Source organism: Saccoglossus kowalevskii, chromosome 5 (genome assembly GCF_978046115.1).
Source record: "Saccoglossus kowalevskii chromosome 5, keSacKowa6.1, whole genome shotgun sequence".
Taxonomy (NCBI): domain Eukaryota; kingdom Metazoa; phylum Hemichordata; class Enteropneusta; family Harrimaniidae; genus Saccoglossus; species Saccoglossus kowalevskii.
Genome location: NC_140645.1, coordinates 12,556,725 through 12,568,851, shown reverse-complemented (window position 1 = coordinate 12,568,851; position 12,127 = coordinate 12,556,725). Strand labels below are relative to the sequence as shown.

The 12,127-nt window shown below is 35.9% G+C and overlaps 1 protein-coding gene across 1 annotated transcript; it reads right to left on the bottom strand.

Moving 5' to 3' along the window:
• Nucleotides 1-6,965: 6,965 nt before the first annotated feature.
• Nucleotides 6,966-11,390, bottom strand: LOC102810132 (alpha-2,8-sialyltransferase 8B-like). Its single transcript, XM_078008839.1, has 3 exons — nucleotides 11,254-11,390; nucleotides 7,622-7,876; nucleotides 6,966-7,230 (listed from the first exon to the last, which is right to left on the bottom strand). The coding sequence occupies exons 1-3, from the start codon at nucleotides 11,388-11,390 to the stop codon at nucleotides 6,966-6,968; spliced, it is 657 nt and encodes a 218-aa protein (XP_077864965.1).
• Nucleotides 11,391-12,127: the final 737 nt, after the last annotated feature.

The window sequence follows — 12,127 nt, the reverse complement described above, 5'->3', positions numbered from 1 at the left end:
TTTGAGTGTCGCCAAATGGAAACGTGTAGGTTTTTGGTTACTCCACTTATAACCCAAGTAAGAAGCGCTTAGTTGATTTATATCACTTTTCATGCTCGGGTTTTCTCAACAGTGGTCATGTCACACTTTGCTGGTGAATCAAGATGGTCAACATAATACTCATGAAAAGTGAAAAAAAAGTTGTAAATTGCATTCTACATTTGTGGAGCTCTTTCATCTGGGAACAATATATTTGCCTCGACTTCCCTTAATGAGAACGGTCTGAGAAAGAATTCTAGATTGTTGTAGAGAGGACCAGAGTAAAAAAAAGTCACTAGTCATTTTGCCAGCTGTCATGTTTTGTTTGTGCTATTTCAATAATAAAACAAGAAAATAATTTACAATTACAAAATAACATGTGTAACCAGTTCGCTTCCTTGATATTTATAAAATTGTGCGTGCATAGGTGCCAACCCTCCTGCTTTAATTTCCAGGTCATCAATGTACACAAGCTTTCAGTAGATGCATGTGACAAGCTTTCCATCAAATATTCTCTTCAGATTCAATTTAGAAGTGATAAACTTTCAACACTATTTTACAATCCAGTGAATAAACAGCCAGTGCAGATTACATTGTAACAAGCAAAAACGTGTTTCCTTGAAAACAATCTAATAAGTACCACAGGGAGCCCAGGAACTATGGATCAACTGTGCGCAGTCCCTATGGGGGGGGGGGGGGGTTATCGGGTGTAAGAAATAGACCAGGGAAGAAGGCTCCAGCCAGCTCATATTTTTTAAACTGGAAAAAACTGAATGAAAAATAAAATCTAAAAAAAATACCAGCTTGAAGAATATTAGTTGCTCTTTCAAATTCCGCCAAAGCCTTACCTATATTTTACCGATATCACTAGAATAAATCAAGAAAACTACAAAAAATGACTCCATTTAAGAATAATTAACGGTTGCCCGAATGCACTGCACAGTTGGAGGCGTGGCCTATTCAGAATTTGTCAACAACCAATCATAAAACTGGTTACGAACCACATTGAGGTTACGACTCGGTTAACCTTGCTTAACTCGTTCGTAACCAGTCTTGTGATTGTGCCAAAGTAAACTTTTGTCACAATTCACAAATTTTAAACCTACATACAAATTTTTTTCCAAAATTTTGATCAAAACTTACAGCAAATGAAAAATGATGTCCATTTGATCCATAATTATCAAAATTAATATAAAAAAACTACATAAAAACGAGCAAAATGTTGCCAAGAAAGAATTTGGCACTTGAAGGTTGATAGTTAAATGATTAGTATGCAAATTTGATGATTATTATAAATATGAATGATAACTATTAACAGAGACACTTGATTATCAAAAATAGAATCAGAGTTGGTTATTATTGTTTTTTATATTTATAATAATTTTAGTCCTTTGGACCAACCGACTAATGCTATCACAATCTGTAGGCCGTGTGCTGTAGACAAAGATATCTCAAAAACCCTTCAGTTTATTTTTCTGAAACTTGGCGTTATGATAGTTTGGCTTGAATCATTTTGTTACCATACATGGTGAGTGGCACAATTTGCATAGTAAACATTTTGTGTTTTTTTTTTCTGATACACACTTCTCTTATCAAATTGTAGTTTCACAATAAAGAATGTATATTAATTGATGTGTTCACGTATGTTGTGATGGTTTATCGCATAAATTATTCGTTTAATTATAGATTAAATAGTACCAATTTGAATTTATCACGCATGCGCAGTTACGCATAAAACAATCATTGGACGATATGGCAGTGTGATTCGATGTCTCAAATTTCACTATGAAAATTACAGTAAAATAATTGTTTTGATAGATAATAAAGTAGTGTCTGTTATTGGACGAATTGAACACTTGCTGCGCTGTTTTATTGCACGAACTGGGCACTGACAGGCAACAACCGTTATATTCATAGCTGCGGTTCCCTAGCTCTTTTGTACGACTGACAGCTGATTTTTACATTTTTATTACCTTGCCCGTACCATCAAAGTTGGAAGGGAAAGGTATATTAAGGGAAAAATTTTGTCTGGCGTTGTCGTCGTCGTTAATAAACGTTATTGTGTGCATGATAACTACTAATTCTATTCCAAACTTCATCAAACTTGGTCACCTTGTTCATCAGTATAAAGTCTTCCCTGAGTTTGAACAACAGATGTCCTGTATGAAAATATCATGCAAAAATTGAGAAAAACTGATAAAATATTTTGACTGTTTCTACTTGACTGGTCACTGGTGATACACATCAAAGGTCACTGATCTCAGTGGAAATATGCATTGTTGTATGTGTTCAATGAAGCAAATGATTTATCTTGTAATAATATCCTTGGTAATGTATCTCAGAATCCCTTACTGGGTTTCAAAACCAACTCATGGAGAGATTGCACAGTCTGATACACATTTGCAAAACTACCAATAAATCTTTACAGAAAACAAGATGTCAGAAAATCAATATAAGCACTCCTATGAACTGGGTGCCAAACTTTGATCAAGATCTGAAGCTAATAGAAAATCTGTTTAGTTCAAAGTTATCAAATCAAAAACAATACATAAAAAATACATAAAAGGAAACATTTCATCCACATTTTAAAAAGAAAATTGTTCTAAAATATATGTATTCTGTATTTGACAAACAGTTCATTCGACAAATGAAAACTCACAGGAATATGTTTCAGCTATTAGAACAGAATGATAGAGTTTTTATAATACTAGTTTAAAAACTCACTTCAAAGAAAGATTGCAGTGTTTGAAGATGTAGGTTCTCAGGAGGCAACAGTACTGTTGACTTCTCCCTCCACTGGACACCAACTAACTATTTAAGTTGATTTGCATACAAAGCAGAGCTTGCAACATGATAGCTATTCATAAAGGGTGTTTTTTTTTTTACTTTTCATATAATACAGTAGTCACACAATGAGGCAGTTCATATTTGTCTCAGTGAATCATTCATTTTTGACAGACACCTGTACAAAATACTTGGACAAAGGCCAGCTAAGATTTTCTGTTATCTTGCATGTTTTATGAATCTATTCATGTCTAAATGCAGCACTTTTTTTGCAATGAGGCATTTGTTTTTATACTAAAATATCTGAATTACTTTGACTAAAACTGGAAATTATGTCCCTTAAAATAATTAAACAAATAAGGCACAAATGTTTTTATAAGATATTTACATCTTTAAAGGACATTCGGTAGACTGATTCCCCACTGTTAGTTCAACCCCAAAACTTTTTTGTATTCAAAATTAATTATGACAATGTATATTTATATTGAAACAAACTATGTTAAAGGGAATTATATTATATAACAAAGGGCAAGGTCACCAGAGTTCAACTATGTTTTATATTCTTAGTATGGTTTTGTATCTTGTCAGTCGCCTCTGGGGCCGACTAATATCGCCGAGCAATAACAAATTCGGGCGGCGACGAGAGCTATGAACCACATACGAATCACGATGGAATAATACACGAGGTACAGGAACGTGTGTTCAAGGTTAACCTTGATAACTCCTAGCGTATCCTGGGTGTCTTACCTCATGGAGTGCATTTAGAAAATAAGTATGTTTTTACAGCGTGTCACTGAGAAAATATTAAACCGGTGCTGATAGTGCGACATTGCACTGAGTACCATCACATCGCCTGAGCGTGGATGGTCTGTGTGAATGCAGATGAAATCGTAATGCGGTCAATCATGTCAGTCGGGAAATGGAATCAAACGCAAACCTCAAAAGTGGTCTGAGCGCAAACATATTATCATTGGAAAGTACTGACATGTTTTTACGGAGTTTCACTGAGAGAATATTAAACCCTGTTTTAAATGCCTGTTGTTCCGGTCGCTAAAAACTGTAGGGTGGCGTACACATGGCTAGACATTTCACTGAAAGTACCGTTCGCTTCGCCTGAGCGTGGATGGTCTGTGCATGGAGTTTTTAGTCCCTGTTCGGACGCAGTCCGAAAACTGGGACTTATGTTTTGACCTCCGTGTGTCTGTGTGTCCAGACCTGTATCTTAGAAATGCCTGGACCAATCACAATCAAACTTCACACATACATGATATTATACATATGCACATCAATTTGTTTCACGATATGATTCAAGATGGCCGAATGGCGGCCATTTTAGTGCTAAAAATCAAGCATTTCTCGGCAGTTTACAGATGGATTTTGTTCAAACTTTGTATATACATTAGACATTATAGGACCTTGATGCACATCATTTTGTTTCACGATCTGATTCAAGATGGCCAAATGGCGGCCATTTTAGTGCTAAAAAATCCTAAAAATCAAGCATTTCTCGGCTGTTTACAGATGGATTTTGTTCAAACTTGGTATATACATTAGACGTTATAGGACCTTGATGCAAATAATTTTGTTTTTCAGATAAAATTAAAACGGCCATTTTGTTTTAATGAATGTGGCTCTTGTGCCATATCTCTGACTTGTTTTCACTGATTATATTCAAATTTTAATTATTCATTATACATGATTCATAGATAGACAGATATATTGGTTTGACGATCTTATTCAAAATGCCCGAATGGTGATCATTTTTGTGCTAAAAAATCATCATATATCAAGCATTTCTGGCATTTATGGATGGATTTCATTCAAACTTGGTACATACATTAGACGGGTTCCTGATGCACATCATTTTATTTTTCAGATTGGATTCAAAATGGCTGAGTGACAGCCATTTTGCTTTAATGATTGGGGTTCTAAAGCCATATCTCTTAAATGCTTTGACTGATTATATTCAAATTTTATATATTCGTTATACATCATGTTATATATATACATGTATTCAAAATAGCTGATTTTGAATGCTGTTCCAGAGCAATATCTCTTAATATGGACAAGTACTTGTTTGACGATCAGATACAAATGTCAATCATTTTAATGTTAAAAAATCATATTCCTGACATGGTTATATTCCAGCTATATTACTATAAATAAAACCATATATCTTAAATTTGATAACTACCGGTAACAGGGACTGTGCCATGCATGGCTTGTTTTTTTTAGCTCCATGGTCTATGCAAAGCACACGAAATCGTAATGTGGTCAATCATGTTCTTAATCAAACAGTTTACTTATTGCCTCTGATGTTAATGAAATTGAGCAAGCACAGTTAGTCATATTAATATTGCCGTTTTGTACCCATAATTAAAGTTTAATAAAATTTGTTTGTGCCCCAAATTAATACTTTCACATTCTTCAAACCAACATGTCAGTATTTATTAAATTTTATATGCATGCTCATTTCCTGTCAAAATCTTGATTTTATTTTGATGGAAGCTTATAGTATCTTCAGATCAGGCTTGCCCTGATAAAATCCCTGTTCTATTACAGTGAACCAGTCTTGTTACAGTATTCCACTGACAATATACCAGCAGAGCTCAGTCCACCATCAGGACAATTTTTTTTTCAAATTCACAATGTGTCAAGTCCTGTAGTTATGTATACAGTAAAAAACCTGCCTGTCTATGCTTCTAATGATAACTATCTGTGCCATTTTATTCATTAATCATCAGTTCTTCATGTTTTATATACCTTCACAGTATTAAGATGGCAAGAAAAAAGAAGTGTTGTATTGCCAGAACAGCTGCTCTGGCCAAGGTAGCCATCTTGCCTTGTACTTTGTTAAAAAGTTGAGTTGAATCAGTTGTCATTTTTGGCTCCAGTTGTGCTCTGCACAAAGGGGAGCTTATGTCAGCAATGTGCACAAAGTGAGTGCTCGGTCTGTCTGTGTGGGAAACTTGTTCAAATGATATCTCAAGAAGCGATCATTATATTCAGATGAAACAAGTCTGATAATATGGAACATGCAAATTCTGATAAGGTTTTGGTAACCATGCATAATTAATGAGGGAAATTTGCATAACAAAATATTCCAGGTCCTCTACTATCCCGAGAACCTGAATGGCACATTGTCTAACATGTTCACCTCCATCAGTGACTTGAGGTTTCGACTCCCATAGCCGACTAATCACTCAAAGTTTCCTGGCCCATACTAACAAAACAACTGCTCTGATGTATCAATTACAAGACCCAAGTTCTACTTAATTCCAAAGGACTTCGGTGCCCCTGGGCCCCATGTTTTATTTTCCACACAAAATTAAAGCGGGGGAAGTCACCGTCTGCGCATGCGTCAAATGGCCATAGCGTCTCATTGTTTACAAACAAGTGTCTACCCATGAGCTATTGCGTTTTTAGCGTGTGTTGTTATCGTCGCATAGGACTCAATTCCCGCGCGTGCACAGGTGACGACCCTCTCGCTTTAACATAATAATTTACAGTAACAAAAGCATGCACACACAGAAAAACTGAAAAAGAAAACAAGAATGAGATGTGGGCTATTGTGGCATTTTCTATTTTGCCAGCTGTAATGTTTTGTTTGTGCTATTTCAATAATAAAACAACAAAATAATTTCACAATTACAAAATAACATTTGTAACCAGTTTGCTTCCTTGATATTTATAAAATAGTGCAGCGTTGACTGCTGGCGTTGAATGAGTGGCTACCCGTTAATGCGAATTCTAATTGGCTCCAATTTCTGATAATGATATAATATTTTGCCTCTATATAAATCCAGTTGATATTCCACCTGTTCATGGTCTTTAATGTATAAGGGTTGGTGTTATGATATCCTTCATAATCCAGAAAATGGTTAAATATAATTTGAACAAAATTTGTCACATACATACAGATGGACAGGAAAAAACAGTATCACATTACCTCCTGTTTGTGGACACGGTAACCAAGATTGTTTCCATCACTTTGACTTTTCGCAATATTTTGAGAAGCAAAAAAAAACCTAAGCTGCCTGACTGACTGACTGACTGACTGACTGACTGACTGACTGACTGACTGACTGACCAGTAAAATAAAGGCAATTCTTTTTTACTTTTTTTTTTTGGCAGCTGATCAGTTTCAGATAATACATTTTTTTTTATCTTGTGCATTGACCAGTGACCAGGTTCAGATCTTGTGTAGAATTTAGAAACTTAAATACAGCATGTTCTTTTGGGTAGTTGTGGAATGTGTGCAGATCCTCTATTGTCTTGTGTTTGCCGTAATAGTGATACGGGACTTCGTTACCATAGGAATCAAATCGGTCTGGATAAAACCCATACACAGTGACATTATCACAGAAAGAAAGTGCAGAAGTGACGGCTCGTAGTCCAGTTGTTGGAGGACCATATAGTGTAAATAATCTGGAAAATGAAAACTTAGAATTGTATTATTTCATTTTCTTATTAGTTAGCCTAAAAAGAAATACCAATACCATATACGTTATATGCAATCTGGCTTAGTATTGTAGAATTAAATTTATGCAAAAAATGCAGATCAACTTACCGTTTCACAGTCAAAGTCATTTTTTGAAAAGTTGAAATTGCAAATTGGAACTTCAGATTGTACTTGGATTTCAAATAATGAATATCTGCTATTGACGAGGAATTGGCTACGGGGTACCATACAATTGAATCGTTCAAAAATCGCAAACTGTCAAGCAAATCTAGGGGTATTTTCATGTTTGTAGAATATAAGTACTTGTGTAGATTTTGCATAGTTTTTAAAAATACAATGGTTAAGTTCGTCTTGTACCCAACGTCTCTAGTAAATTCTCTAACTTGCGGAATGTTGCATCGGATGACAAAGTCGTGGGAATTGATCTCTTCACCGCACTTGCTGTTTAATAGTATTCCGCTGTTACCAACAACTGCGCATGATCTCTGACGCAGGACTGGGTGCGTTAACTTAGACAGATAAGTCAAGGAGCCTGTGTCTTCAAACTGTATATTCGAGTTGTACACTCTGACAAGACTTTCCGCTGGCAAACTTCTGACTATGCATGGTTTCCTTTGAAAAAACAAACATGTATGTTAGCAAAAACATTCATGTATACTCGCGTGCTGAAACCCTCCATGGATAGCCAAAATGTATGGGAAAAACGGATAGTCGAAATGAGCGGTACGCAGATTTTTTTTGAGAAGGGGGGAAAAAGAAATACAGTTGACCGAGCTATATCAGTACATGTTATGCAATGACTCCAGCGCAAGTTTTACATGGTTTTATTTATAGCGAGGCATAGAGAGGGGGGGCAAGGGGTACAGGAAATAAAAAAAGGATTTTATGTTTTTACACAAAATAAAATGCAAGTTCCATTTACAGTACACTTAACAGATAAAGCAAATTCCTAATTTCATTTTACATTTTTATAATATATCTCTGACAATGACATGCATTGAATAATTATGTTCAAACTTATACATAACACATCATGTCGCAATCACTAAATCGTAACTATGGTAGTAAAATTAGGCTATTTTGGAACTTAATTTCAGGCTTTTGTGGATGGATTGTGTTTAAATATGGCACACGACTAAACTATTTACTAGTCGTGTTTGTAATGTAATGGGGAGACTGTGAAGATCCCTGTCTGTTATCTCATTCAAAACTACCATTTTTACCATATGTTTTGATATATCGATGCTACTGTGTAGTGATTATGCGATAGCATTCTGAAGAACAATTTACAATACATGAAAATCTAAACATGGCTGCCAGGGTGTAGCTACACAAAATAAACTAAATTTATGGTTTGAATATACTCAGAATAATTACATTTTATTATATATATATATTTTATATGACCCTCTCGGTCATCGCCTCTCGGTCATCGCACGCGCGGGAATTGAGTTCCACACGACGATAACACACGCTAAAAACGCAAAGGCACATGGGTAGATGCTTGTTTGTAAACAATGACATGATATGGCCACCTGACGCATGCGCAGGTGACAACCCTCTCGCTTTAATCAAAAATAAAAATAAATAAAACTAAAACTGTTTTCAGATGTTAAATCTTCCAGTTAAAAGCATTAATGGGATTAACTGTACTGGAGATTATAACCTACATTGTACACAGGAAGTTATTTTTTTCCCTTTTCTCAAAAAAGAGATGATGTCCCTATTTTCTATAGTCTACAGTTTTAGCGTACTGCAAAATAGAGTCGCTGTGCGTCCCTATTCATGCTTACGAATACAATTTTACTTTACAGTGGTATTTCACAATTAATAATTCAAATTCAAACCAAAAAAAAAATAAGATAGATAAAATTACCAACGAAATTCCAGCAAGACCAGTAGGAGCCACGGTTCCATAGCTCTTTGGTGCTACATACAATCAAATTTTGCCCCAACAATTTCATTTGGACATCTTCCTATTAATTTTGTTGTTGTATGTCGAACACATGAGCCGGCCAGAGTCAATCACATAAAAAAAAATGCGTCCGGCAACATAGGGCAATGATTTCACAGCTAAGCCAGCAGAAACCCATTAATCTAATCCTGCCATACCCAATTACTATGTTTTTGGTATGTGTTGGTTCTAGGATATTTCAGCTCCGTCGTACTTCGTTTAGTAATTAGAGCTTCTCCAATTGCGTAAAAACAGAGTTTCGCGATTTTGACACGGAAAATGCCTTGGCTTAATTATTTGCTGATGGACGGCCGCTTAGGCATGTGCTCTGTAACCTGTAGCACATGAATCTAAAGTGTTCATTTCTATGCAATGTAAAATCATGTCGCCGCTGTGACAGCCGACAGATTGTTTTGGTTCTGCGGCTCTCATGGCACGGGCAACTGACTTTTACTGATTTTTTTTTTTACCATTCTGATGTGTCAGACACCGACAAGTAAGTATGGTAAGTACTAGTAAACAGTCCGGGACATAGTCAATATGGGAGTCTGAACCAGTTAGGTCCTGAAGATAGCGTCATCACACAATATTCCATTAATGAACGAAATTCACATAAGAATCTTTTGCTTACAAATAATCCGATAGTTAACAATCCCCAATATTGCCAAATCGACAGTTGTGAACTTTATTAGTTATACAGATAGAGAAAATGCATCATTCTAGCAAGGAAAAATATTGATTTCTTTTGTCCAGGTTATATAATAAATATTATAAAAATGTCTTTTTTGTTAGTGTACGTTCACGTATTAAAACATGTACACATTATATCTAATTGGTGATGGGAATTGCCAAGACAGTTTATGACATTGTGAACAAATATTTTCGTAAATAACACTGACCGCGAAATACGCCCTTGAGAAGTGTTACTGATGGAATATTTTATATTGCAATTTCGGTTGTACTGCAATGCATTATAATGTAGTACAAAAGATAGTACAAGGAGACAACTTTCGTACAGTGTGTACAGTGACTTGGTGTAACGGTCAAGTGCCGGAGCCTCGATCTCACCTTTATTCCAATAACCCGGATGTGACATTACGTCATTAATACAACGTAAATAATACATAGGAGTATCGACATATAAGTATAATATTGGTAGATACTTGGACATTACATGCATTAGTAATAATTTAAATATATATATATCTTTATTTCATTGTTGAAAATGAGTTATAAATTTGTTTCATACTATAATTTATCTATATTGGAAAATAATTTTCATGGGGATTAATTTCAATAAACAATATTTTATCCTTTGCAACAAGATCATTAATTACAGTATGTCAATAAGCAGTATAAAAAAAATACATGATGCAAAGCCCATTATAAATGGTCAAATGTTTATTGGTCTAACAGCAAGTCTCAGAAGTATTGGGGCTGCCAATTTGCAAACTCGCTAGCGAAATGGCTAACTGCTTTGGTTTTGACTGAACGGTTGGTTTTCGAATTTCGCTGGCGTCGTCCTGTAGTCACGCCCACTCTGGGCGAGCCCACGTTGCAAAATCTATTCGTTTAAATTTTGAAATCGACGCAACTTGTTCTTACAGTAAACCTGATTGGTGGGTCCAACTCCTTGGTCAGAGTTTTGCGTAAGTCCGAGGGGACCGCGGCCCCCCTATTTTTAACAACCAACAGGGCTTCGCGCCATCGGCGCCCGCGAACATGGCCTTAGGCCAACTCATTGCCCCCCCCCCCATTCCAGAATCCTAGATCCGCCCCTGGAATATTACCATAATGGTCACCAACATACTGAACTACTAGTATGCAGATATTTACTCTGTAGAGAGTGATTGATGGACCCAGCTTCAAAGGCGCTTTCGAGTTGGAATAATTTAACTATGGAAGGTTTTAACTGAGGTCGCAATCACGCACGGGTTCGTCGTGAGCCTGGACATGGAAGGCCGGCTTTAGTTAAAGCGTACGCGAATCGGACGATGAGGTATGTGTACAAGAACACTTCAATGAGAATACTTACCGACTTATCGGATGTACGTCACCATTCCACCAATCCAAGTGTAGAGCACAATTGGTAGTCGCTACAACAAAGTATAACACAGACCCGACAATAACGATAACGATGAAGGTAGAAACTCTCGCTGTCTTCAACCTCATGATAAGTCCCACAACTCAAAGAAGCAAAAAAAACATCGATAAATATACCGTATAACAAACTCCAGTAAAATTGAATATGCAAACGAAACTAAAAGCGGTGGATGGGTGGGTGTGTTGGGGTCGTCACGTTAGGTCGTCAAAAGACCTCTGTTTACATGACGCCTTACCTGTGTCATATGACTTCTTGACTACAATAGCGCTCCGCCGTCTCTTTACACTAGTGGTCACATACGGAACTTGATACTTCTTTTTACAATTAAAGTTGTTTTTTAATCACATATTATAGTGAAATCATGTTAAATGAGTGAAATATTCGGTCTTTGGAACAGCAGAAACAAACACATAATAACGATAAAGCCACACTGATTTAATTTTATGCATGACATCCTCTGAAGACCCCAAAACTAATGCGAGAGGGCGAAAAAAAAAATTCTGCAAAAAAAAAAATGCTGCTAAAACAACAGGACTACGGAGCTATTATTACGAATTTAACCACAGTGTATCAAAAAAACAAGTCTTTATTTGTAGGAGGCACATGTTGATGTACACATTTCGTACTGTATTACTGTCACAGGTATCATCACTTTTGATTTTGAAAAGGCAAGAGGATAATGCAGATGTTAGCTTTGCCAAAGGCATACACATCAACTCAATAATAAAGAAAAACTTACTGTGTTGTATTGAAAAAAATAAATAATTAAAAATGAACAATAAGTTTGTCAACAGCAACCTGGAAA

Coding starts and splice junctions, on each gene's coding strand:
- LOC102810132 (XM_078008839.1), bottom strand. CDS start 11,390: ATGAGGTTGAAGACAGCGAGAGTTTCTACCTTCATCGTTATCGTTATT. Junction 7,877..11,253: donor GACGTACATCCGATAAGTCG/GTAAGTATTCTC, acceptor GTTTTTTCAAAG/GAAACCATGCATAGTCAGAA. Junction 7,231..7,621: donor GAATTTACTAGAGACGTTGG/GTACAAGACGAA, acceptor TTCATTTTCCAG/ATTATTTACACTATATGGTC.